Source organism: Mustela erminea, chromosome 19, assembly GCF_009829155.1.
Source record: "Mustela erminea isolate mMusErm1 chromosome 19, mMusErm1.Pri, whole genome shotgun sequence".
In the NCBI taxonomy this organism is placed as follows: domain Eukaryota; kingdom Metazoa; phylum Chordata; class Mammalia; order Carnivora; family Mustelidae; genus Mustela; species Mustela erminea.
In genome coordinates this window covers 8,008,909-8,034,319 of record NC_045632.1, presented here as the reverse complement: position 1 = coordinate 8,034,319, position 25,411 = coordinate 8,008,909, and the positions used below count along the sequence as shown (strand labels likewise).

General features: G+C 42.9%; 3 protein-coding genes across 4 annotated transcripts in view; all 3 read right to left on the bottom strand.

The window, feature by feature from the left end:
- LOC116579134 (zinc finger protein 345-like) overlaps positions 1 to 15,087 on the bottom strand; it is a 43,164-nt gene extending 28,077 nt beyond the window's left edge. For both annotated transcript variants that reach the window (XM_032324112.1, XM_032324113.1), the window contains exon 1: positions 14,817 to 15,087. The gene's annotated coding sequence lies outside the window, so the exon portion shown is untranslated. The remainder of the gene's footprint in view (positions 1 to 14,816) is intronic.
- ZNF781 (zinc finger protein 781) lies at positions 8,099 to 19,252 on the bottom strand. Its single transcript, XM_032326097.1, has 2 exons — positions 19,217 to 19,252; positions 8,099 to 9,084 (listed from the first exon to the last, which is right to left on the bottom strand). Exons 1-2 carry the CDS (start codon positions 19,250 to 19,252, stop codon positions 8,221 to 8,223), a joined length of 900 nt encoding a protein of 299 aa, XP_032181988.1. The 3' UTR covers positions 8,099 to 8,220.
- Positions 19,253 to 19,468: 216 nt separating this feature from the next.
- On the bottom strand, positions 19,469 to 25,116 carry LOC116580063 (putative protein ZNF720). The gene is made up of 3 exons (XM_032326096.1): positions 25,082 to 25,116; positions 20,672 to 20,716; positions 19,469 to 19,695 (listed from the first exon to the last, which is right to left on the bottom strand). The coding sequence occupies exons 1-3, from the start codon at positions 25,114 to 25,116 to the stop codon at positions 19,590 to 19,592; spliced, it is 186 nt and encodes a 61-aa protein (XP_032181987.1). The 3' UTR covers positions 19,469 to 19,589.
- Positions 25,117 to 25,411: the final 295 nt, after the last annotated feature.

Genomic DNA, 25,411 nt, shown 5'->3' with positions numbered 1-25,411 from the left:
ATATCCATTCTGAGTTTTTGTCATTTATAATTGCTTTAATTCTCTGGTAAAATGAGTTTTATCTTCAAGGAGATTCCTATAAAGGACTTTCAGGACAAATACAGATATTTGATATACTTGAAAATCCTAAAACTGAAATGGGTAAGAATTTCCAAAACTGACTAAAGCCGCATTCACCAGAATTAGTAACATGGGACTAAATGAACTAAAAGATTATAGTGTTGTGTCTCTTAATGTTTTGTCTTACTTTAAACATTGCTGGTTCTCTCTAATGTTTGCTCTTACAGGCTAGGGATACTTCCTCCTAGTTATCTGTAACTTATAGAGATGTAAAAGTGCTCAAAGCATTCACCTTTTCTCTCTATCTGAACTCTCTGAAACCAAAAGGTCTTTCAGTCTCAGTAAGCATTCTTCCATGGCAATCAGTCATTTGCATAAGTTCAATAAGAATCTGTTCTCCTTGTAACAGGACACCATTGGAAACTGGTTATTTTACCAAGGCTTTGACTGGGATGTCATATTTGAAAAGACTCAGATATGAGCAGGCAGTTTAAAGGAACTAAGGTTGACTTTATGAAACCTGGATTCATAAAGCCCCTTGGGACTGTTGGCCTGATACCTTGCTTACAGAGTTCCCAGCAGCCTCACCAGGTGAGTAAAGAATGTCGCTCCTTGGTAGGTGCAGCCTCAGAAGAGGAATTCGCCCAAATCGACAGGTATTGCAGGCATGCCTGATGGCAAGTACAGGGCTTGGCTTCTGGCCCAGAGAGGCTACTAAAAGTTCAACCTAGAGATTCCTTATACAAAGTTCCAGCAAAGCAGATTCTAAAAGATCTATTGATCACACTCACTGTTCTTGCTGAGCTTATGTAAATAATTAGGCCAAGTTTGTAAAAACTGGACTTGTTTCACAAGTGAATTTGTCCTGATTTGGCTATCTCTGTAAATGAGGGTTATTTTAGAGAGAAAAATTATGTTTTAATAACACACCTTTATGGATGTTAAATTCTAGAATTGATTGTCTTTAAGTGTTTTATGGGGGTACCAGTAGAACCCCCTCACACATGATTAAACAACTGGAAAATGGGATTGATTCCCCTACAATTGTATAACTTAACTAACACCTTATGTGTGGCTGGGATAATGAAATTGCCTAAAAGCCAGCCTATTACACTCCATAGGATTAACTATGGACTTGTGGAGATAATGGATGACCCCACCTCTGTTGAGATGCGATTGCAAACAGACGCTTTAGCCAAGCATAAAACAGCCCTCATAAAAGGAGCCAATGGAGGTCTTGACCTCAGGTCTGTCCGTTCTGTCGGCAAGTAACGCAGTACTGTTCTGATCTGCTGCTATTAGAATGCATTGTGAAGCGACTGGAGTATGATTAAAAGTTGTTCCCCCAATGCTTGGAGTAGTGATTGTTGAAGGAAAATCCAGCTAAATGATAAAGGCTGAGTGTTGGAGGGAGCCTATATCTATGACTATAGCCTTGCTATTGGGCATCGGGGGAATAACAGCAGGTGTTGGAACAGGGACTTCCGCCTTAATCCAAGGTAATCGGCTCATGCAGTTACAGGTTGCTATGAATGATGATTTAGAAGCCATAGAAAAATCAATCACAGCCTTAGAAAAATCTTTGACTTCCTTATCAGAGGTAGTACTACAGAACAGGAGAGGACTAGACCTCTTATTCTTAAAGAAAAAGGGAATTCGAATCCCAGCAGGGCTGGTTCGAAAATTGGTTTAACAGGTCACCTTGGTTCACAACCTTGCTATCCATCCTAATGGGACCCCTTATCATCTTATTATTGATCCTGTCATTTGGCCCTTGCATCCTAAATAGGCTTGTCCAGTTCACGAAGGACCGCTTGTCTGTAATCCAGACTATGGTATTAACTCAACAATATCAACTCCTAAAACTATCAGAGTCCCAGACAAGCTTAGAGCAGGAACAAGACGAATGGATATAAGATTCTATCCATGATAAAGAAAAAGGGGGGAATGAAAGACCCCTGCCCTGGAGAGTCCCCTCCCTTTTTTTTTTTTTTTTAAAGATTTTATTTATTTATTTGACAGAGAGAAATCACAAGTAGATGGAGAGGCAGGCAGAGAGAGAGAGAGGGAAGCAGGCACTCCGCTGAGCAGAGAGCCTGATGCGGGACTCGATCCCAGGACTCTGAGACCATGACCCGAGCCGAAGGCAGCGGCTTAACCCACTGAGCCACCCAGGCGCCCGAGAGTCCCCTCCCTTAAGAGATAAATAGGATGGCTTTAGATGTCCTGACAGCAGCCCAGGGTGGCACATGTGCAATTATCAAGACAGAATGTTGTGTGTACATCCCAGACTATCACAAAAATGTCACAGGACTAATAAAAGATATGAATACCCAAATTAAGGCCCTACAAGGTCTTTCTCTCTCTCAGTGGATGGTTAAGTTCCTGGTTTGAAGGAGGACTATGGCCGAATCTCCTTCTCGGGCTTCTCATTCTTATCACCTTATTAACCTTAATATGTTGCTTTGTTCCATGTTTCTCTACTTGGTGCCGAGACTCCATTGCTACAATGACTACACCACGACAGACGATCCTTATCGCACGCGAGGACGCCTCTTCACTGTCAGCGCCGGATTCAGCTGCCTCCACCTTTCGTAACTCCCTATACATTCCTACCCTGATCAATGTTGACCTGAGTAGGTAGGGACAGCTCTACGCCCCTATTCAGCACGAAGAAGTTACAGAAGATGAGACCTTCCACCTTCAACCACCTTAAAGATTTAAGGGTCAAAATTGTTCAGGGGGGAATGATGAGGGAGCAAGAGGCTGGCTGAGGACAAAGCAAAAGCTGGCGCCTTGCACCCCCCCCCTTCATCCGCTCCCCTCCATATGTGTGGCATTCCTCAGGACCCCTGACTGCCCTAAAAGAAGGACAAATGGTTATCTTGCAGAGATCACAGTCCTGCAAGGTAGGAGTCTCCTTTGGTTTGCAAATGTCCTTGAGATTTAGAACAAAGAAGTTACCTTATCAATAGCCCTAATGTCACCCTCCCCTCCATGAGAAACGGAAGGAGGTGGAGGTAGAAGGAAAAGTAAATAAAGTTCAATTTCTTCTAAACCTAAATCTCATTAACAAGGATGCTTGATAGCAGGAATGTAACACTCCACCAGGAGACTCCCAATTGTCTTTACTTGATAAGTAACCAGGCCTTCAATATCCTGGTAGTGTTTTTTTCGCATGCATGGGCTAACCAGCCAGTTCTGCTTCTGTAAGATTGCTTTGTCTGCTTTTCGCGCGGGTCCCCTGACCCAATCCACTGACGCCAAATATGCCTGTTCAAACTATCAATCAATCAGCGCCGTCCCCCCCAAAACTTGTTTGTACCTGTCTATATAAACCCCGCTTTCCCCTCGGTCGGGGTGCTCGGTTAGCTGGAGCTGCCGACCACCCGCCGGTACCTGCGTCCCAATAAACCTCTTGCTGTTTGCATCCAGTGGCAGTGTTGGATTCTTGGGTAAGGGGATCCGCGGGTCTTACAGCGTCAGTGGATTGGGTCAGGGGACCCCGGGCGAAAAGCAGACAAAGCAATCTTAACAGAAGCAGAACTGGCCGGTTAGCCCACACATGCGGAAAAAAAGCACAACCAGGATATTGAAGGCCTGGTTACTTATCAAGTAAAGACAATTGGGAGTCTCCTGGTGGAATGTCACACTCCTGCCATCAAGCATCCTTGTTAATGAGATTTGGGTTTAGAAGAAATTCAACTTTATTTACTTTTCCTTTTACCTCCGCCTCCTTCCGTTTTCATGGAGGGGAGGGTGACATTAGGGCTTGAGGAACTGAGTTCTGTGTCCCTGGAAATTGGGCTATTGACAAGGTAACTTCTTTGTTCTAAATCTCAAGGACATTTGCAAACCAAAGGAGACTCCTACCTTACAGGACTGTGATCTCTGCAAGATAACCATTTGTTCTTCTTTTAGGGCAGTCAGGGGTGCCTGTGGAATGCTACACATATGGAGGGGAGCGGATGAAAGGGGGGGGGTGCAAGGCGCCAGCTTTTGCTTTGTCCTCAGCCAGCCTCTTGCTCCCTCATCATTCCCCCCTGAACAATTTTGACCCTTAAATCTTTAAGGTGGTTGAAGGTGGAAGTTCTCATCTTCTGTAACTTCTTCGTGCTGAATAGGGGCGTAGAGCTGTCCCTACCTACTGGGGTCAATATTGATCAGGGTAGGAATGTATAAGGGAGTTACGAAAGGTGGAGGCAGCTGAATCCAGCGCTGACAGTGAAGAGGCATCCTTGTGTGCGATAAGGATCATCTGTCGTGGTGTAGTCATTGTAGCAATGGAGTCTCGGCACCAAGTAGAGAAACATGGAACAAAGCAACATATTAAGGTTAATAAGGTGATAAGAATGAGAAGCCCGAAAAGGAGATTTGGCCATAGTCCTCCTTCAAACCAGGAACTTAACCATCCACTGAGAGAGAGAAGGATCTTGTAGGGCCTTAATTTGGGTATTCATATCTTTTATTAGTCCTGTGACATTTTTGTGATAGTCTGGGATGTACACACAACATTCTGTCTTGATAATTACACATGTGCCACCCTGGGCTGCTGTCAGGACATCTAAAGCCATCCTATTTATCTCTTAAGGGAGGGGACTCTCCAGGGCAGGGGTCTTTCACTTCCCACCTCAGTGAGACTCCCATTTCCAAATAAGTAACCTTTCTCTTCCCCACAAACCTCTTCTCCTCACTTCTCAGCCCTTTGTTTCAGGAACCTGGTTCCTCCCTGACAACATGATGAACACTGCTGGCAGCACAGACACAGTTCCTCTGAAAATTGGCCATTATCCCAAATTTCCCTACAAACCCCCAGCCCCTTCATTTGGGTAGGCTGCAGGTTTGAAGGCCAGACCTGCTGAGGCCTCCTTGGCTGGCAAAGCAATGAAGCTCCGGCTGCCCTTGATCCCCAGCTCTGTCTGCATGTTCTGTTCCAGGTCTGAGGCATGAAGGTCAGTTCACACAACAGAATGAATATGAGGAGTGGAAAATTTGTTTTTCCTGCGCTGTTCTCAATTCTTCAGCTGGTCTAAGACTTAAAATGATATGAGACATTTTCAGTAGAGAAAACAATGAAGTTCTTAATTATGGGAACGTGAAAGACATGAGGCTCAAACGGTGATTGAAGCTTCTATGTCACGGTGATATAATAAGGAGGAAGTAGGATTTAGAAGTTCCAAGGAAGGGATTATATTCAGAGGAGAAAGGAAAGATGAAATGTTTATCAAACAATGGTTTGCCCCTTGAGGTCAGCAATTTTTTTTTTTGCAATTTTATTATTTTTCTATGTTCCAAGTTTCATTGTTTATGCATGACACCCAGTGCTCCATGTAATCCATGCCCTCCTTAATACCCAACACCAGACTCATCCAACCCTCCCACCTCCCTTCCCTCCAAAACCCCGTTTGTTTCTCAGAGTCCATAGTCCCTCATGGTTCATCTCTTCCTCCGATTCCCCCAAATCACTTCTCCTCTCCAATTCCCAATGTCCTCTGAGTTATTCCTTATGCTCCACATGTAAGTGAAACCATATGATAATTGACTCTCTCTGCTTGACTCATTGCACTCAGTATAATCTCATCCAGTCCCATCCATGTTGATATAAAAGTTGGGTATTCATCCTGTCTGATGGAGGCATAATATTCCATTATATATAAGGACCAGAGCTTCTTTATCCACTCATCTGTTGAAGGGAATCTTGGCTCTTTCCACAGTTTGGTGACTGTGGCCATGGCTGCTATGGACATTTGGGTACAGATGGCCCTTCTTTTTACTACATCTGTATCTTTGGAATCAATCCCCAGGAGTGCAATTGCAGGGTCATAGGGTAGCTCTATTTTTAATTTCTCAAGGAATCTCCACACTCTTTTCCAAAGTGGCTGCACCAACTTGCATTCCCATCAACAGTGTAAGAGGGTTTCCTTTTCTGCACTTCCTCTCCAACACTTGGTGTTTCCTGTCTTGTTAATTTTGGCCATTCAATCTGGTGTAAAGTGGAACCACAATGTGTTTTTAATTTGAATCTCCCTGATGTCTAATGATGATGAACATTTTTTCATGTGTCTGTTACAGGTAGGCATCTTTTATGATATAAACTGTTAATCTCTGGTGCCCATGTAGGAAAGAACATTAGGGTTTGAAGCCGATGGTAAGAAAAGAATTCTTGAGATGTCTCTGATGCAAAAGGTGATTTTATGAAAGCATGGGGACAGGACTCAGGGGCAGAAAGAGCTGCACTGTGTCATGAGGTGTGGCCCATTATATACTTTTAAGTTGGAGGGAGTTTGGGATAGCATACGTCTCTAAGAAATTTTGGAAGCAAGGTTTCTAATACCTTGAGGGGAATAGTGGTTGTTGGGAAAAGGTCATTTATTACAATCTAAAAAACCATAGTCATGCAACCCTTCTGATGTCTCTCAGTGGGCCATCTGCTTGGTGTATGATTGCCAACAGGTAGCTGGGGGTGTGGAGAGAAAAAGGAAATTTCCCAAGGAAATGTTGACTGTTAAAGTAGATTTACAGCACCCTGGTGGGGGTTGGGAGTTCAGGTCAGGATTGTCTTTTGCTGCTACCAACCTATTAACATCAAGGCAGTTGAGTCCTTGCAGGAATTTACTCTGCCTGTTTCAAGGGCTTGTCAATAACCTATAGGTATAAGGATATTAGTATTTTTTCTTCTGCCTTTGTGTCCTACATCATGATCATCTCCCTTCCTAATAGAGGTCCTCCATCTAATTGATTATTGAGTGTGTGTATATATATATATGCATACATATGCATATGCGTATGTGTATATGTATATGTATATGCATATGCATATGTATATGTATCTCAGCATCACCACAGAAGGCAATAATGCCATTTGCATCATGGGACAAACCTAGAAGACACTTTTCTAACTTAAATTGAATCTCTGCCTTGGCCAACTTAATAGTCTTTAAATTTCTGCATGCACCTTTCCATGAATGATGGACTAAACCCGAAGGACTGGTAATCCCACCTTCTGCACAACTACCCCTGGGGACCCATATGCAACCTCCAATCACTTCTGTAACATCCACAGAAGGCACAATTAAGTCCACAAGCAATCACGAACTGTTTCAGATTAACCCCATTTTCCTCCTGATTCACTGTCCTCATACTCCTTTAAACTCTGAAGGCCTGGCAAAATCCTTGCAGTTGATTTTCGAACATGAGTCTTTCTTCTTTCCAAGTGGATCGTCTCCTGAATAATGCTGTTCTTCTATTCCAATCAAAACTCATGCCATATGCACTGGCTTTTCAAAGGAATGGTAGCCAGCTTTGGTTTCTGGATAAAAAAATTGTCAGATCCTTTAGCACAGTGGTCAAGAAGAACTTCTGTGATGATTTATGGTGCAACTTATTAAGTTTATTGAAGTAGCATTTGGTTGGGACTTCTGTGCATAAAGAGCTACACTTTTTTTTCTTTTTTTTAAATATTTGATTTGAGAGAGAGAGGCACTCATGGTGGGGTATAGTGATGGGCAGAGGAAGAGAGAGAAACCAACTCACCACTGGGTAGGGAGCCCAGCAGGGCTATGTGTTGGGGACCTGACATCATACCTGAGCCAAAGTGAAACCCTTAACTGACTGATCCCTAGACCCCCTAAGAGCTACACTTTTCATGTTTGAAGGAGGTGGATGTATGCTTAGTGCTCAAGGGGGTGGGTTCTTGCAGACAGCAATAGATTATAAATGTTTCCAACAACTTCTTTATATTTTTAAAAACTTTCTTTAAAGATTTTATTTATTTATTTGACAGAGATCACAAGTAGGCAGAGAGGACAAAACAGGCTCCCCGCTGAGCAAAGAGCCTGATGTGGGGCTAGATCCCAGGACCCCAGGATCATGACCCGAGATGAAAGCAGAGGCTTATCCACTGAGCCACCCAAGCCCCCAAAATATTAGTTAGTTTTTTTTAAACATTTTACTTATTTGATGGAGACAGAAACAGTAAGAAAAGGAACACAAACAGGGAGATTGGGAGAGGGAAAAGCCAACTTCCCACTTATCATGGAGCTCAATGCAGGGCTCATGACCTGAGCCTAAGGCAGACACTTAATTCTGAGCCACCTAGGTGCCCTCTTCTCACATTCTTTACACTGGTAAGCTTTCTTTCTAGTATGAATTTTATGATGTTTAGTTAGGATTGAGTGCCTGTAAAGGCCGTGCAACATTTTTGACATTGGTAAGGTTTCTCTCCACTATGAATTCTGCTATGTTGAGGAAGGTATGAAGGCCAGTGAAAGGCCTCACCACACTGTTAACATTGGTAAGACTTCTCTCCAGCATGAATTCTGTGATGCGAGGATGGTGAGGACCATGAAAAAGCTTTGCCACATTCTTGACATTTGTAAGGTTTCTCTCCAGTATGAATTCTGTGATGCTGAGTAAGGATTGAGCTATGTTTGAAGGCCTTGCCTCATTCTTGACATTGGTAAGGTTTCCTTCAAGTATGAGTTTTGTAATGCTTAGTAAGCACTGAGTTCTGGTAAAAGTTCTTGCCACATTCTTGACACTGGTAAAGTTTCTCTCCAATATGAATTCGGCAATGATAAGTAAGGGATGAGCTGTGGTTAAAGGCCCTGTCACATGTTTGACATTGGTAAGGTTTCTCTCCAGTATGAATTCTGTGATGTTCAGTAAGAATTGAGCTTCGGTAAAAGGCCTTGCCACATTCTTGACATTGGTAAGGTTTTTCTCCTGTATGAATTCTGTGATGTTCAGTAAGACGGGCTCTGGTAAAAAGCCCTTGCCACATTGTTCACATTGGTAAGGTTTCTCACCAGTATGAATTTTGTGGTGGTGGGTAAGCCCTGTGCTGTGGTTAAAGGCCTTGCCACATTCTTGACACTGGTAAGTTTTCTCTCCAGTACGAATTCTGTGATGTCGAGGAAGGGCTGAATTGTTGTTAAAGGCCTTGCCACATTCTTGACATTGAAAAGGTTTCACTCCAGTATGAATCCTGTGATGTTGAGTAAGATATGAAGACTGGTTAAAGGTCTAACCACATTCTTGACATTGGTAACGTTTCTCTCCAGTATAGATTTGTCTATGTCCATTTATTGAAGAATAGTCCTTAAAGGTTTTACCACCTTCTTCACATTTGTGTATTTTTTCCCCAGCATGCTTTTGCTGATGTTGAAATAGTGTTGAGGGGCAGTCAAAGGACTTACCACGTTCCTTCAAACTGTAAGTTTCCATTCCCTTAGGAATTATCTTATCTATGTTTAGGCTTGATGACTGACTGAACATGGTTCCTCGTTTATTAGATCTGAATGGGTTTTATCCCTCATGGATTCTCTGATGATCACCAACACTGGAGGACTGGTTAAGAGCTTTCCCACATTCATTATATTTGTAGGAATTATCTCTCAAAGGGAGACTGTTATGTATACTAAGTTTAGAGTTTGGATTAAGGACTTCCCCACATGTATCACATCCATAATTGTTCTCTGCAAACCTAGCCGTGACACATCTATGAACACTGAAACCCTGGTTCAATGTTTTCTCAGATTCAGTGCACTGAACTATTCTGTTTCCAGTGAAAAGCCTCTGGCAATTGTGTAGGGTCAACTCCTCAGTGCCCCTCTTGTGTGGATCCCACTGAGCACTTTGTTCTTCATTTCTATATCTCTGATGATCAGAAACATCTGGCTGAAAGGTCAGGCCAATCTTATCTTCCAAATGGCTCAAATCATTATTTTCAGCATGGATTAGATAGCTTTTCAGATGTTCCAAATGGTCTATCCACAAATCACTATGATTGAATATTTGATTGGAGCTTGTGCTGACAGGGACACACTGCTCTGCAGCAACAGTTGACTTAAAGAGGGAGGTCTTCCATAGCGGTTTAGATCCTTCAACATTTGGGGCAGTGAGATTCTCATTAAGGGCAATTGCCTTGATTTGAGTATATCGTCCAGGATTTTTTTGATGCCTGTCACCATCCCCATCATCACTGTCCCAGTCTGTACATGAGTGTAAAATCTCAACAGCACTATGTTTGTATCTATCTACTGATCCACTCTGGAAATAACCTTCTATGCTCCACTTTAGCATGAAACTCTGGGTGTCATTTGAAGATACAGCTGAAAGATACCAGATAAAAGTAAAACCACTGCACTTACTACATTCAGAAGAACAGACAGATGACTTCTAATACAGAAGTATCAAGTGAATCAGACAAAGAAAGATGGCTGAGAAGGAGTCATCAGGACTTCATTTCTCCATGGACACACAACATAGTACACAACATACTGAGCACTGAGTCTAATATATAATCCTGTGGTCAATTTCCTGTAACTCTGACAATCAGAAAAAGGGTCACAGGAGATCAAAATTAGCAGAACGGTGGATATTGAAACAGAAAACTGAAAGGAACCAACAAGAGTACAGTAAAAATAGGAACATATCAACCACAGGAAGAGTTGTTTGGCAGAAAAGATCAACAACAGCCCATGAACTAAATTAAGAATTATAGAGAAAATACTGACTAAAATGACAAGTGAAGAAGTGAAAGCAGACATAGTATAACTTGTAGGAATAAAAGTAAATATGAGGCAACAATGGATAGTCAGTGCCCACAAACTTTTATTAAAAGACAAGTATAAATTTCAAAAATGGTATAATCAATTTAGACTGCATCATTCAGAAAAATAATAAAAAAAAAAATCTCAACTGATCTGCAACCACGAAGCTAAATGAAAGAAGAATAAAAGAGAAAACCAACAAACAAAAACTGTGTGCCAGATGAGTTCACTGGATATTCAAACAGACACGGAAGGAGAAAGGACTGCAAATCTCCTCAAACATTTCCAAGGAGTGACCATCAGAGAAACTATCAGAACACTCTCTGTGTGGCACCAGCATTACCAGCTCATGCAAGCCGGACAGAGACACTACAAACAACAAAGTTTACAAACCCCTGCCTGTGAGAAATATTCACTCAAAGTCCATAATAAATAGCAATCTGAATCAAAGCACATTTTCCCTTTTTACAGGATGATCAAGTGGGAAATGGTCCAGGAATTAAGGGAGTTCCAACATATAGAAAACCATCACTTTAAGACTCCACATTAACAGGGCACCTGGGTGGCTCAGTGGGTTAAGCCCCTGCCTTCAGCTCAGGTCATGATCCCAGGGTCCTGGGATTGAGTCCCACATCAGGCTCTCTGCTCAGCAGGGGGCCTGCATCCCTCTCTCTCTGTCTGCCTCTCTGCCTACTTGTGATCTCTCTCTCTCTCTCTCTGTCAAATAAATAAATAAAATATTTAAAAAAAAAAAAGACTCCACATTAACAAAATGAAGTTCAAAAATGACATGATTACATCAAGGGAGACAGAATACAAATATGGGGGTATTGGATAATCTGTCATGTTAAAAACACTCAACGTAGAGAGAAAGGGAAACCCCCTCAACCCAATGAACACCACAGATATATGAAAAGGTGAAATTTAACCTATTCAATAGGGACAGTTTGCAAGCTTCTCCTCTAAGATCAGTGTTAGGATCCATTATCAAAGGAACAAGACTGAGACAAAGTGAAAGTTATGTAAAGCTTTATTCTATGCCAAGCATTAGAAGTCAGACTGACTGGCCAGGGCTGCCTCCTAAGAGAGCGACCCCCTCCACAACTCACAGGCTGGTTTTATATGGCATAACCGCAGACCCAAGGTATGTGGCTTCTATTGTTAAGGTGTTTACTCCCAGAACCATACCAGGAACTACTGGGGCATTTATTCCAGGAATGAAGTCCATGGATGTAAACAACAATATGGCTACCTAGGCAATATGGAGTTGCTTGACTAAGCAGGCCCTAATAGTTAAACAGGTTTTAACATTAAATTGGCCCTAACAATCAGCAGGTAATGAAGTGACCCCACCACTGCCTTTGAATATACTTCTGGACACTCTTGTTAGAACAATTATACAATCAAAAATAGAGTAAAGGAATCTAAATGAAAAAGAAACATTGAAACTATCTCTGTTCACCCATGACATGATTATAAAAATCCCAAAAAATCACCATTTTAATTTTTTTACTGTTTTTGGTCCTTGCTTGTGTTATTCATTTCTGCCAGTTTTTCCCTACTAGGCCTTCCATTTCCCAATTTTTTCATCTTATACAATACAGAGTTAGGAAAATGTTGAAATAAACAACTTAACTTCCATGAAAAGAATTTAAAAAAGAGAGAGACTTAGATGAAACTTAGTAGAGGAATGAAATAAAGAAAAATCTGAAATAAATAAAATAGAGAGCAGAATAACACTAATGGAACACTGAGAGTAATGTCCATTTCAATGAACAAAATAAATAAAACTGGCAATGCTTTAACTCCATAAACCATTACCTAATAACAAATGGGAAAATTTAGAAAAAAAACAAAAACAAAAACAAACAGAATTCCTTTTTTTTTTTTAAGATTTTTATTTATTTATTTGAGAGAGAGACAGTGAGAGAGAGCACGAGAGGCGAGAAGGTCAGAGGGAGAAGCTGACTCTCCATGGAGTTGGGAGCCTGATGCAGAAATTGATCCCAGGACTCCAGGATCATGAAATGAGCTGAAGTCAGTTGCCTAACCAACTGAGCCACCCAGGTGCCCAAAACCAGAATTCTTAAAAATAGACAAGTTATTAGGACAGATTCCCAAAGAAATGGGAAATCTCCTTAGGCCAATAAGAAGTGTGAGGGTTGAATTTGGAAGCAATCCTCTCCCAGCACAGAAAAGCCCAAGACCTGGGAATCTTACTACTTTTGATGGAGGCTATGAGTTTCCTTAATAAATCCATCATTCTTCTCCCTCCCTTTGTTCAGATTCAGTATTTTTTTTTATTTTGCCTGCTGTATGACAAAGTAATTCTTCTGCTTCTTCCAGCCTCTTTACATCAAGCCTGTTTCTAATCTTACTTATTGTATTGTTCACCTATGTTTTATTTTTGTTTTTTTTTAAGATTTTATTTATTTATTTGACATATAGTGATCACAAGTAGGCAGAGAAGCAGGCAGAGAGAGAGGAGGAAGCAGGCTCCCCGCTGAGCAGAGAGCCCAAAGCGGGGTTCAATCCCAGTATCCTGGGATCATGACCTGAGCCAAAGGCAGAGGCTTTAACCCACTGAGCCACCCAGGCGCCCCTATGTTTGATTTTTAGAAAGATATATATTTGAGGGGGGGAATCATAAGAGTTCGGGTGGGAGCTATAAAGAGGGAATCACATGTAGGCATCACACTGAGTGCAGAGGCTAACTTGAGTCTGCATCCCAGGACCCTGAAGTCAAGATCTGAGCAGAAATCAAGAGTCAGTGGATTACCCAAATGAGCCACCCATGCACCCAATTATTTTTTAACTCTTATCTCTGTGGTAAAGTTCTCACTATGTTTCTCAGCCCTTTGAGTATCCTTGTGATTGGCTGCCTTAAACTCTCCATCAAGCTCCTTCCTACTATTGCTTTCCATTCTATCTCTGTGTCTTTCCTTGTCTTATCTGCTGGTTTTGTGTGGGATAAATTCTTTCACCCTGGCATTTTGTCTAAGTCTTTACCCTCCTCTGTGTGACAGAAAAGCAAATGATGTGTCCTGCTGTATCCTTCAGGCCAGCAGTGGTCTGCAGGGGCTCCCCTTGCCTGGTACAGGCAGTGTTTCATCCCTGGCCTGAATGTGGCCAGTTTGAATAGGTGAGCTCTAGTCTGTTTGTGAAAGGAGACCTGATGTCAACTCCACCAGAGATATCCCATAAGAAATGCTAAAGGAATGCTCTCTAGATGACATAAAAAGATTCTAAGCAGGACCTGCAACCACAAGAAAACACAAAGCTCTCTGCTAAACATAAATATTTAGACAATTGCACAAACCTGTAGTGTTGTATTGAGATACCAGTCACATTTATTTCCACTACAGAATTTTGGTTTAAAAAAAAAAAAGTATAAAAATCATCAATGTAGATCATATTGTATAAAACATAAAAGAATTTGTGATATCGGTAACAAAGTGGGTGCAGGGGTGGACACAGGAAGAATAGTTTTATATGTAATTGACACTATGAGTTTTAAATGGTTTGTTTTACATCTAAGTTGTTTTAAGGCATCTGTAAGGTAACCACAATGAAAATACTCACAGACCACACAAAAGTCAATGAGAGAGGTACCAACTCATCATGGGTGTAACACCACAATTAAAGATAAAATACATCTATGGAGAGTCAAGATGGCAAAGGAGTAGCAGACCGAAATTATATCAGGTAGCAGGAGTATAGCCAGATAGTTATCAAAACATTCCAAACCCTATAAACCCAACAAGAGATCAAAGAGCAGGGCAGTAATTCTAGAAACAGAAAATCGAACACTTTCTGAAAGGTAGGACATGCGGAGAAGTGAATCTGAAGGGACAAAAAGATAGACCGCAGGGGGGGAGGGGCTGGCTCCCAGCAAGCACAGAGCAGCGAGCACAAAATTAGAATTTTGAGAAGTCTGCTCCACTGAGGGATATCACTCCAGTGGCTAAGCGGGGGTGGAGCCCTCATGGGGACAGTGTGGGCTCGGGTCCCCAGGGGTCACAGAAGGCTTGGGGGTGTCTGAGTAGCAAAGCTCACAGGTATTAGAGCAGGGAAGCCGGCTATAGAGACGGAACCAAGGAGTGAGCTCTCAGCTTGGGGTTACCTTAAACTGTGATCCATGGCACAATTTGGACACTGCTCCTCAAACAGGGACCCCGCAAGAGGCAGATCTGCAAGACTCACCTTCCTCTGCTGGAAGAGCAGAGTGACAGGAATCTGCTGGGTTTGGAGACTCCAGGCCGGGCTGTGCGCCAGAGACAGAGACACTCGGTCACAGGTAGGGGCAGCTCGGAGCGCAGCTGGAGACCAGGGAGACAGGAGGGACTGACGGCTTTTCTCTGAGGGCGCAATGAGGAGCAGGGCCCCAGCTCTCCACTCCTCCAGCCAGAGACTGGGACGCTGCCATCTTCATTCCCGTCCTCCAGAGCTCTACGGAAAGCGTTCAGGGAACAAAAGCTCCTGAGAGCGAACCAGAGCAAATTACTTAGCCCGGCCCCTGGCAAGGGCAAAGTAATTCTGCCTCCAGCAAAGACATTTGAGAGTCACGGCAACAGGCCCCTCCCCCAGAAGATCAGAAAGAAATCCAGCCAAGACTGAGCTCACTGAGCAAGGAGAACAGCGTAATTCCCAGAGGAAGGGAAAGCAAAGCATGGAATTCATGGCTTTCTCCCCATGATTCTTTAGTCTTACAATGTTAATTAACTTTTTTTAATTTTATTTTTTCTTTTTGTAATTTTTAAAACTTTTCTTCCTTCCTCTTTTAAAGTTTTTTTTTTTTTTATATTTTATTTATTTATCAGAGAGAGAGAGAGGGAAAGAGAGCGAGCACAGGCAGACAGAATGGCAGGCAGAGGCAGAGGGAGAAGGAGGCTCCCTGCCGAGCAAGGAGCCCGATGTGAGACTTGATCCCAGGACGCTGGGATCATGACCTGAGCCGAAGGCAGCTGCTTAACCAACTGAGCCACCCAGGCGTCCCCCTCTTTTAAAGTTTTTTAACTAGTTTATCTTCACAATACCTTTCTAAAAAAATCTTTTTAAACTTTCATTATAATAGTCATAGTTTATCCTTCATTGTATCTAACATCATTCTTTATGTACATATAGGGGTTTTTTCCTCCTAAAAATTTATGGGATACAACTTCTTCTAATAGATCAAAATATACCCTAAATCTAGCACAGGGCTTTGTTCTAGTGTCCAGCCTGAGCAAATTCTCTCCACTTTCTTTTTCTTTCTTCTTCCAACCAACTTATCTGTTTCATTTTTAGAGGGAAAATTGGACCATTTCCTTACACCACACACAAAAATAGACTAAAAATGGATGAAAGACCTCAATGTGAGAGAGGAATTCATTGAAATCCTTGAGTAGAACACAGGCAGAAACCTCTTTGACCTCAGCTGCAGCAACTTATTCCTAGAAACATTGCCTAAGGCAAGGGGAGCAAGGGCAAAAATGAACTACTGGGACTTTATCAAGATCAAAATCTTTTGCACAGCAAAGGAAACTGTCAAAAAAAAACAAAAGACAACTGACAAAATGGGAGAAGATATTTGCAAGTGACATATCGGATAAAGGGCTAGTATCCAAAATCTATAAAGAACTTACCAAACTCAACACCCAAAGAACAAAATGCTCCAATCAAGTAATGGACAGAGAACACGAACAGACATTTCTGCAAAGAAGACATCCAGATGGCCAACAGACACAAAAAACTGCTCCACATCACTTGGTATCAGGGGAATACAAATCAAAACCACAGTGAGATACCACCTCACACCAGTCAGAATGGCTAAAATTAACAAGTCAGGAAATGACAGATGCTGGTGAGGATGCAGAGAAAGGGGAACCTTCCTCCACTGATGGTGGGAATGCAAGCTAGTGCAGCCACTCTGGAAAGCAGCGTGGAGGTTCCTCAAAAAGTTGAAAATAGAGCTACCCTATGACCCAGCAATCGCACTACTGGGTATTTACCCTAAAGAGACAAATGTAGTGATCCGAAGGGGCACATGCACCCAAATATTTATAGCAGCAATGTCCACAATAGCCAAACTATGGAAAGAAATTAGATGTCCATCAACAGATGAATGGATAAAGAATATGTGAGATATATATACAACACACACACACACACACACACACACACACAAAATGGACTACTATGTAGCCATCAAAAGAAATGAAATCTTGCCATTTGCAACAACGTGGATAGAAGTAGAGGATATTGTGCTGAGCGAAATAAATCAATCAGTGAAAGACAATTATCATATGATTTCCCTGATATGAGGAATTTGAGAGGCAAAGTGGGGGGTTGGGAAGGAAAAAATGAAACAAGCTGGGATGGGGAGGGAGACAAACCACAAGAGATTCTTAATCTCACAAAACAAACTGAGGGTTTCTGTGGGGGGGAGGAGGGTTTGGAGAGGGTGGTTGGGTTATGGACATTGCAGAGAGTATGTGCTATGGTGAGTGCTGTGAAGTGTGTAAGTCTGATGATTCACCGACCTGTACCCCTGGGGCAAATAATACATTATATGTTAATTTAAAATTTTAAATTAAATATATATTTAAATAAAAGTTTTTATTTAAAATAAAATTAAATATATTTTTAATTTTTACAAATTTTAAATTTTATTTTAATTTTTAATTTTAATTTTAAGTTTTTTAAAGATTTTATTTATTTATTTGACAGGCAGAAATCACATGTAGGCAGAGAGGCAGGCAGAGAGGCTGGCAGAGATAGAGAGGGAAGCAAGCTCCTTGCTGAGCACAGATCCTGATGTGGGGCTCAATCCCAGGACCCTGAGATCATGACCTGAGCTGAAGGCAGAGGCTTAACCCACTGAGCCACCCAGGCGCCCCTAATTTTAATTTTTTAATAATATATATGTATCTTTTTTATTTCATACCAAAACGTGGTACAGAGTGAATTCAAATAGTCTTTTCTCTCATGCAGAGAGAATAAAAGTAGACCCACAAATACATGATGAAATTAATTCTATGTTGATGACAACTCACCTAGACATAGTATAGCATTCACTGACCACTAAACAAGGAGACAAAAAGTAGAAGTCACACAGTATATATGTGTGACATACAAACACAAGACAAAGACATACATAATTTACTGACAAAAAGCATAAAGTTCATTCTTTTTTGAGTTAAACTCACATGCTCTTGAAATGTACTGAGTTGAAAATTCTCTTCCAGTTAACATCACACAAATAAAACCCAATCCACACATAGCTAATGTTGTGGAATGTATCAGATATAAGAAGCACATTGTTAGGAAATTACCAAACCAGAATAAGACAAAACTTAGCCCAAGAAAATCTAAATAAACACTGATGTATTACATAAATGGAAAAGTTCTATATAACCATAATTTTAAACTGTGTCCATGTACCTATAAAGCACAAGCATTTGATTGGTATGTCTTCATGGAGTATAAAATTGTAAAGAACTTTTATTAAAATCAATCATAAAAAGCTGTAAATGAAAATTTTATGAACATGTAAAATACCTGAAAGAAATATATTATGTTATTAATTTATTCCTCCTCCTACACAGAATGTAAGCCTATAGTCCATTCTTTAAGACAGAGGAAATGAACATCTTCATTTCTAAATAAATAAACACCATGAAAGTTAGAAAATGTGCTGAGAGACAGTGTATACGAAATTAATATTTGGGGTTAAATTCTGATGCATTCTGAGGAAAGTAGAGGAAAAAGCTCATGATTAATTTCCCATGAAGTAACGCTGCAATACTAAACAAAAAGATTTTTCAAACATAAGGGTTTTCTAATGTTATGGAGGCCTTAATTTTAAGTCAGTCAAGCAGGTTCCTTCAGCTCAGATCATGAGCTCAGGGTTCTGGGATCCAGCCCCACACTGGGATCCCTGCTCAGCAGGGAGTCTGCTTCTCCCTCTCCTTTTGCCTTTTCCCTACTCATTCTCTCTCTATCTCTCTCTCTCTGTCTGTCTGTCTCAAACAAATATAAATGTTAAACAAAATATATGGGAATTTCACTAATTGTCTAACGCACTTCTTATGAAGCACACGCCCATGTCATATAAGGACATTCGATGTAAAAAAATCAGAGCTAATCAGAAAGTGAAAACACATATGATAAAGTCAAAAGAAGTTCATAGAAGACAGAATTCTACAATGATGTGATTATTAAAAAATAAGGTAATAAATGAGACTTTACTAAAGGCTACAAGTTCAAGTTCTAAATGTGTAGTTCCCCAATACCATTTGTTATGTAGGAATTCTAGGAACAAATGGAGACATTACATTATTTCACCACAGAGGAATGGAACTCACAGGTGGAAATTAAATTTCTATATATAATACAAAATAAAAGAAAAACGAAATTTTGAAGGGAAATAAAGCAGTACATTTTCTCGTTTTAGTGCAGTGCTTTGTTATCTGATGAAGTTACTGAATCTCAACTTTGTAAGATTAAAATTAAGGCCTCCATAACATTAGAAAGCATAAGCCAGAAAACATTAAAAATCCATCTCCAGTGTTCCGGGAATTTCCCCATCAAACCCTAGTGTGCATACAACTACCCTGACCTACTTGTCCCATGATGAAAACCAGAATTGACAAAGCCATAGTGTACAGGTCCTCAGAAAATAGGGAGATTTCCCCAGGGTCCTCACAGAAATGGAGAAGCTCTTAGATTAGGGGGGCCCTCCACCTCCAATCAGAGTCTCCTGGCCCTCCCTGTGGATGTGATGGACCATCACTAGAGCTGAAGGAGAATCCCTAGAGAATTCAAGAGCTTGATAATGTCAGAAAAAAGATGTCCCTCTGGGAGCCAGTGAGAGAGATAAAACTGGGCATGTCTCCAACTAACCTTCATTCAAGGAGAGCTACTCGAACCACAGCTTAAGGTCTACCTTCCTCCTTCAGACTTGGACCTCCCCTCTGTCATCTGCCTCATTCATTCTCACCTACCTGGATGGAAGCCTACAGTCTCCTTTCTCTTTGCATCCCAGAACTGCTTCTCTTGCTCCAAAAACATGATCAGGTCTGGCTTTGACAGAAGGAGACCTGTTTATGAGGAAAAAGGAAAGTGACTATTGCTGCCAATTCTAAATTCCCATCAGGCTTGTGTTCAGTAAAGAGAGGACATTTTACAATCCTAGAAGATGGTTTTGCAAAGGCTGTTGACCAACAGTCCCTTTAGAACACAAAGGAAGCATTTCCAATGTTCACATCCTGACCTCCACTTCCAAGTAGTAGACATGAAAATAAGAAGGCGAAAATTCAGATTAAGATGTGAGCAGTGCCATTCTATGCCAACAAGTGTTTAGAATTGCCACTCAACTACATCAGGGTTGATGTTACTGTTGGGCTGGCAGAAAGGGCTACTTAAGATGGTGAAAGTTCCACCACAAAACCTGAGTTCGGACAGGAGAACAAAGACCCAAGCAGGAATATGAAAACCGTCCTGGCTCGGGCTCCCATGGACCAATGGGACCCTGACAAGCGGGAATCTGAGACCCCTGCCCCAGGCTCCAGTGGACCAATGGGACCCAGAAGAGCAGGCAAGATAACTGAATAAGGGAAACTTGCCAAAAGACCCCTGAGCTCCCCTCGAGACCCCTTAAAAGCCCCCTTCTCCCTGCCTTGGGCGCTACTTCCGCCACTCTGCTTTCCAGAGTGGCAGAACCTCGCCCAAGGGTGCCCACCTCCTCCCGGCGCAACTTTCCCGGCTCCCCCTCTCCTGAGCCCTGAAACTTTGCTGGAGAGAGTTTTTAATAAATATTGCCTTGCACCCACTTTGCCTGGTGTTGTGTTTATCTCTCCGGAAGAACTTTACAGTTACCTTGAAGAAGGAGAAGCCAAGGCTGAAAAGGAAGCATCATAAAGATTTTCCTTTCCATCTACAAACCACTACTTATTCCCCTCTCTGCCTGGATCTGAATTCCAGTCATTCCAAGAGAAAACTCCCAAGAGATAGTCTTCACAGGAAGGAACAAAACCCTGAGTGGGGTTTGGGAAATCTGGAAGGAGTCTTTCTCATGCAGGAAGCAGAGGTGTCCATAGTTCTCCAACATCACTGAGTTGCCACTGAGTGTGGGTCAGGCGTCCCACTCCTCCTGAGAGAATTCTATGGCCACGTCCCTGAATGTGAGCTGTCCCTACAATAAATATCACAGTCACCAAGTGGCCTTTGACACAGTTCACGATGGTACCTAAGACGAAAGAGAAAGTTAGAACCAGACCTGACCTTTCCTTCTTCCTGATATTGATGTGGAGTAAAAGTAAAACCTATGGGGCAGAGGGCTGCCTACTTGAGAACTTTCACTCCTTTCATTCCCAGAAGTCAACTCTATCAACTACAGAGAGGTGACAGCCCTCCTTGTCCAGAGCAAAGTGTTGGGATGTGGGAGAGGAGCCTATGGTCAAGCAATTCCTGACACGTTTTTGATGTGAAATATTGGGGTTCTTGAGTGAATGATGAAGGAACTGTTGAGATACCAGTGGTACAAACACTGTGGTCCTAAAGCATGGGGAGAGGAAAGTTGTGAACAGTGACTGCTTCTAAGCTGTCAGGTAGGGGAGGTGGTGAGGGATAGCAGGAGGCTCTTAGGAATTTGGAAGCAAGTTTCCAGGACCCTCAGGGCCTCCCAGCTGGTGTTTTGATGAGGCTACTCACTGTAGAGTAACACTTTAGTCAGGTATCTATCAGTGGGCCACAAGCTTGAAGGAGGCTGGCCAAGCTACATTTAGGGAATAGAGTTCAAGAAGTCTCCAAAGCAACTTTCAAATGTTAAAGAGGAATTAGAGGATCCTGGAAGTCTGGCTATTGTCAAGCTAAGGATGCTTTTTGCATCCAACAAGACATTAACCTTGAAGCAGTTGTGAATTCCCTGACGAATGTCCTACTCTGCCTTTCTCATATGTTTTTCTAGGTTGGAAGTTGAAGGAAATTTAATTTTATCCACACCTCTTTTGACTTTGTTCTCCTCCTCAGAAACTACAAGCAAGGGGGACCCAGATAGTTCAGTTGGTTAAGGGTCTGCCTTGAGCTCAGGTCATGATCCCAGAATCCTGGGATGGAGGCCTGAGTTGGGCTCCCCACTCAGTGGGGAATCTGCTTCTCTCTCTTCCCCTTTCCTCACTCATGTACGATCTCTCTCTCTCTCTCAACTGAGAAAATGTTTAAAAGAAAGAAAGAAAGAAAGAACCTACAAGCAAGAGAAACACAGAAGAAAGAAGTTTACACCTGAAATGCGACAGTTTCTGATGAAGTTCTTGAACCTAGGTGAGGTTCAATAGGGTGAGGTTCGGAGCCGACGGCTAAAGAAAGAATTCTTAAGACGTCTCTGGTGCAAAAAGGTGGTTTATTAGAGCACGGGGACAGGACCCGTGGGCAGGCAGAGATGCTGCTGCCCCGGGCATGTGAGGAGTGGCTGGTTATATACACAGGAGTTGGGTAGGTGAGGACAAAGGGGTGTTCAGAAGGGCTATTGGGGTAAAGAAGACTGTCAGGATATTGAAGGCCTGGTTACTATCAAGCCAAGGCCACTTTCCTCTAATGAGGCACTAACATAAAGACAATTGGGAGTCTCCTGGTGGAATGTTACATTCCTGCTATCAAACGTCCTTGTTAGTGAGATTTAGGTTTAGAAGAAATTTAACTTTATATACTTTTCTTTCTACCTCCGCCTCCTTTGGTTTTTTATGGAGGGGAGGATGACGTTAGGGCTTGAGGAACTGAGTTATGTGTCTTTGGAAATTGGGCTATCGATAAGGTAACTTCTTTGTTGTAAATCTCAAAGACACTTGTAAACCAAGAGAGACTCCTGCCTTGCAGGACTGTGATCTCTGCAAGATAACCATTTGCTCTTCTTTTAGGGCAGTCAGGGGTGCCTGTGGAATGTCACATTTTTACCAAGGGGAGTGGGTGGAGAAGGGGGGGCAAGGCGCCAGCCCCTGCTCCGTCCTCAGCCAGCCTCCTACTCCCTCATCATTCCTGCATATTCCTCAGTATCCCATGTTCCTTACAAATGACAGGAGGGAAAATAGGAACATTTCAGGGGAGGATCTGGCAGACAGCACCAAGCCAATAAAAGAAGTTCACATCAGCTCAATGGAAACAAATGTTATCAGCGCCTAATGCACATCAAAAGACACACCATCCCTGGTGCTTTCCTGGGGAGTGAAAGTAGGAATGCAGAATGTAAATCTAATTTGGGAAATACAGTGGACATACATACACAATTCAATCACTAAATGATCTGTATGGACTCTTTTTAGGCAAGCAGGCTTGAGCAAAGCAGTGAGGCCCCCAGTGACCCCTTGGCTGAGTCCAGACAGGCCCAGCAGGAAACCCACCTTCAAATTCCCAAGGCCCTAATGAACCAATGCGCTTCTGACAACCAGGTACAGTGACCAGAAAGAAGCAAGTTCCACAGGTTCCCCAGAACTCCTCACCTTCCTCCTTTAAGAACTAACCCCTGCTCCTTGCAGACAAGCTCTCCTGTGCCCTCCTGCCTGCTAATCTCTTAGATATTCAACAAACTTCTCCAGCCTATGTTCTACCTCAGGGGAATTCCATCAGTGCTGCTGGACGGGCTTCCAGCCAATCATGGACCCACATCTGGGACCCCATGCAACTGACAGAGACACTTCACTGAGACAGCACAGCGTTCCTGTGCTAGTAATAGTTTAGTCCTTTTTTAATTTTTCGGCTCAGGTCATGATCCCAGGGTTCTGGGATCGAGAGCCTGGGATTTTTAATTTTAATTCCCAAAGATTTCTATAATCTTCTTTTTAAAGATTTTATTTAGTGGAATGCCTCAGTAAGTTCTTTTTAAAGATTTTATTTAGTGGAATGCCTCAGTAAGTTGGGCCTCAGCCTTTGGCTCAGGCCACCACCCAAGGTCCTGGGAATGCCTCCCACATTGGGGTCCTTGCTCAGTGGGGAACTTCTCCCTCTGCCTGCTGCTTAGCCTGCCTGTGCTGTCTCTCACTTTTACTAACAAATAAATAAAATTTTTTTTAAAAGATTGTATTTATTTATTTCAAAGAGAGCATGAGAGAGAGCACAAAGAGGCTGTACCAGGCAGATGGAGAGGGAGAGGAGGATGCTGGCCCATTGGGGGCCCAATGTGGGGCTGGATCCCAGGTCCCCAGAATCACGACCTGAGCTGGAGGCAGAAAGCAGGCTCAATCAACTGAACCCCTCTTGGTCCCCAAGATTTATTTAAACTTTAGAGGAGATGGAGACCAGCAGAAGAGGGAAAAAGAGAATGTCAAGGGGACTCCCCTCTGGGCACAGAGCCAGAAGGAGGGATACCAGTCCAGGACCCTGAGATCGAGACCTGAGCTGCAATCAACAGTCCAACCTTAGTTGACTGAGCCCCCAGGCACCCTCCTCTAGTGGATTTTAAGTAGAATATCTCTTTCACGTGCTAAAGATGGAGACACACACACACACACACCCTTTCTTTGAATGAGAACTTTCCAAGTTTTTCTGGACTTATACCCACCGAGCTTCTGTCCGCATTTCCTTACTCCCTGGCTGCACGCAGCTGATCGAGAATCCAGATAAGCCCAAATGAGAAATAATTTCCCTCCCTGACATCCCAGGATCAGACCTCATCAGCCACAGGAATCTCGGACTCGACCCCTTTCCCTCTGGATCTGCCACCAATGGGATATTTTCACTCCTCGTGAGACTTTAATTCTTTTTTTTTTTTTAAGATTTTATTTATTTATTTGACAGAGAGATCACAAGAGGCAGAGAGGCAGGCAGAGAGAGAGAGAGGAGGAAGCAGGCTCCCTGCCAAGCAGAGAGCCCGATGCGGGGCTCTCGATCCCAGGACCCTGGGATCATGACCTGAGCCGAAGGCAGAGGCTTAACCCACCGAGCCACCCAGGCACCCCGAGACTTTAATTCAAAGTGACAACGACTGATGCCCTATCGAAGCCAGGTTGGAGACAGGACAGAAGGCTCTGGGACATGGAGAAACACTCTAAAGACCTAACCGTGAGTATCCCTTCTGACCAGATCTTAAAAATTGGTGAACACAGAAGCGAAAAGCACCCCAACTCGAGGCATCTGCATCTGTACCTTTTAAACGAGAGGGTCTGCGGAGAAACAGAGGACACGGCTCCGCGGGGACACCAGGCTCACCTGAGAACCAGCCATTTCTGCCTTCGCCTCCACCTCTAGATTTCATCCTCACGAGGGATCTGTGGGGAAATCACAGCTGCATCAGGAGAAAATGCCCTGAAATCCAGCAACAGAGCTCCTTCTCACCGCTAGCCCGCGGGCAGGACTCGGAGATGCAGAAAAGGCCCAACTTCCCAGTCCTTTGTGTCCGGAGCAGCTCAGAAACTGTGAGCTCCAGTGAGGACACCCATCCCTGCATTTTTCTCACCTGCTTTGTGGGGAGGGAGGGGTCTCCTGCCACCGTCACTCACAATTTCAGTGTCAGCATCGGAACCGCGGGCTGCATGGACCCGACTCTCCCAGACTGACGGGAACAGAGACCCTGTCACCTCTCCAGGACCAAAGCTGCAAACCCACTCTCAGAAAACCACCGGAAACCCTTGGGCTCCCCCCTGGCCTCACTGAGAATCTCCTGGAGCCCTTAATTAACACAACAGTAATGTTTTCCCCCAAACCAACTGGGGAGGTGACCAGGCCAAGCAGGGGAACCAAGGCTGGGGCTGGGAGCAGAGTTCAAGCCCTGCCTCCTCCACCATCAGAGTTTCTGGAGACTGGTTCCTTCTCTCTCTTTCTGTTACACA

Bases quoted from the DNA above. Each gene is read 5' to 3' on its own strand.
- ZNF781 (XM_032326097.1), bottom strand. From the start codon at position 19,252: ATGGCTTTGTCAATTCTGGTTTTCATCATGGGACAA. The intron at 9,085-19,216 runs GTAGGTCAGGGT...GAATGTGGTTAG, and splicing joins TGGTTTTCATCATGGGACAA to ACCTTTAACCAGTCTTCATA.
- LOC116580063 (XM_032326096.1), bottom strand. From the start codon at position 25,116: ATGCAGCCCGCGGTTCCGATGCTGACACTGAAATT. The intron at 20,717-25,081 runs GTGAGTGACGGT...ACCCACACTCAG, and splicing joins CCGATGCTGACACTGAAATT to TGGCAACTCAGTGATGTTGG. The intron at 19,696-20,671 runs GCATGAGAAAGA...TTCCTCATAAAC, and splicing joins TATGGACACCTCTGCTTCCT to AGGTCTCCTTCTGTCAAAGC.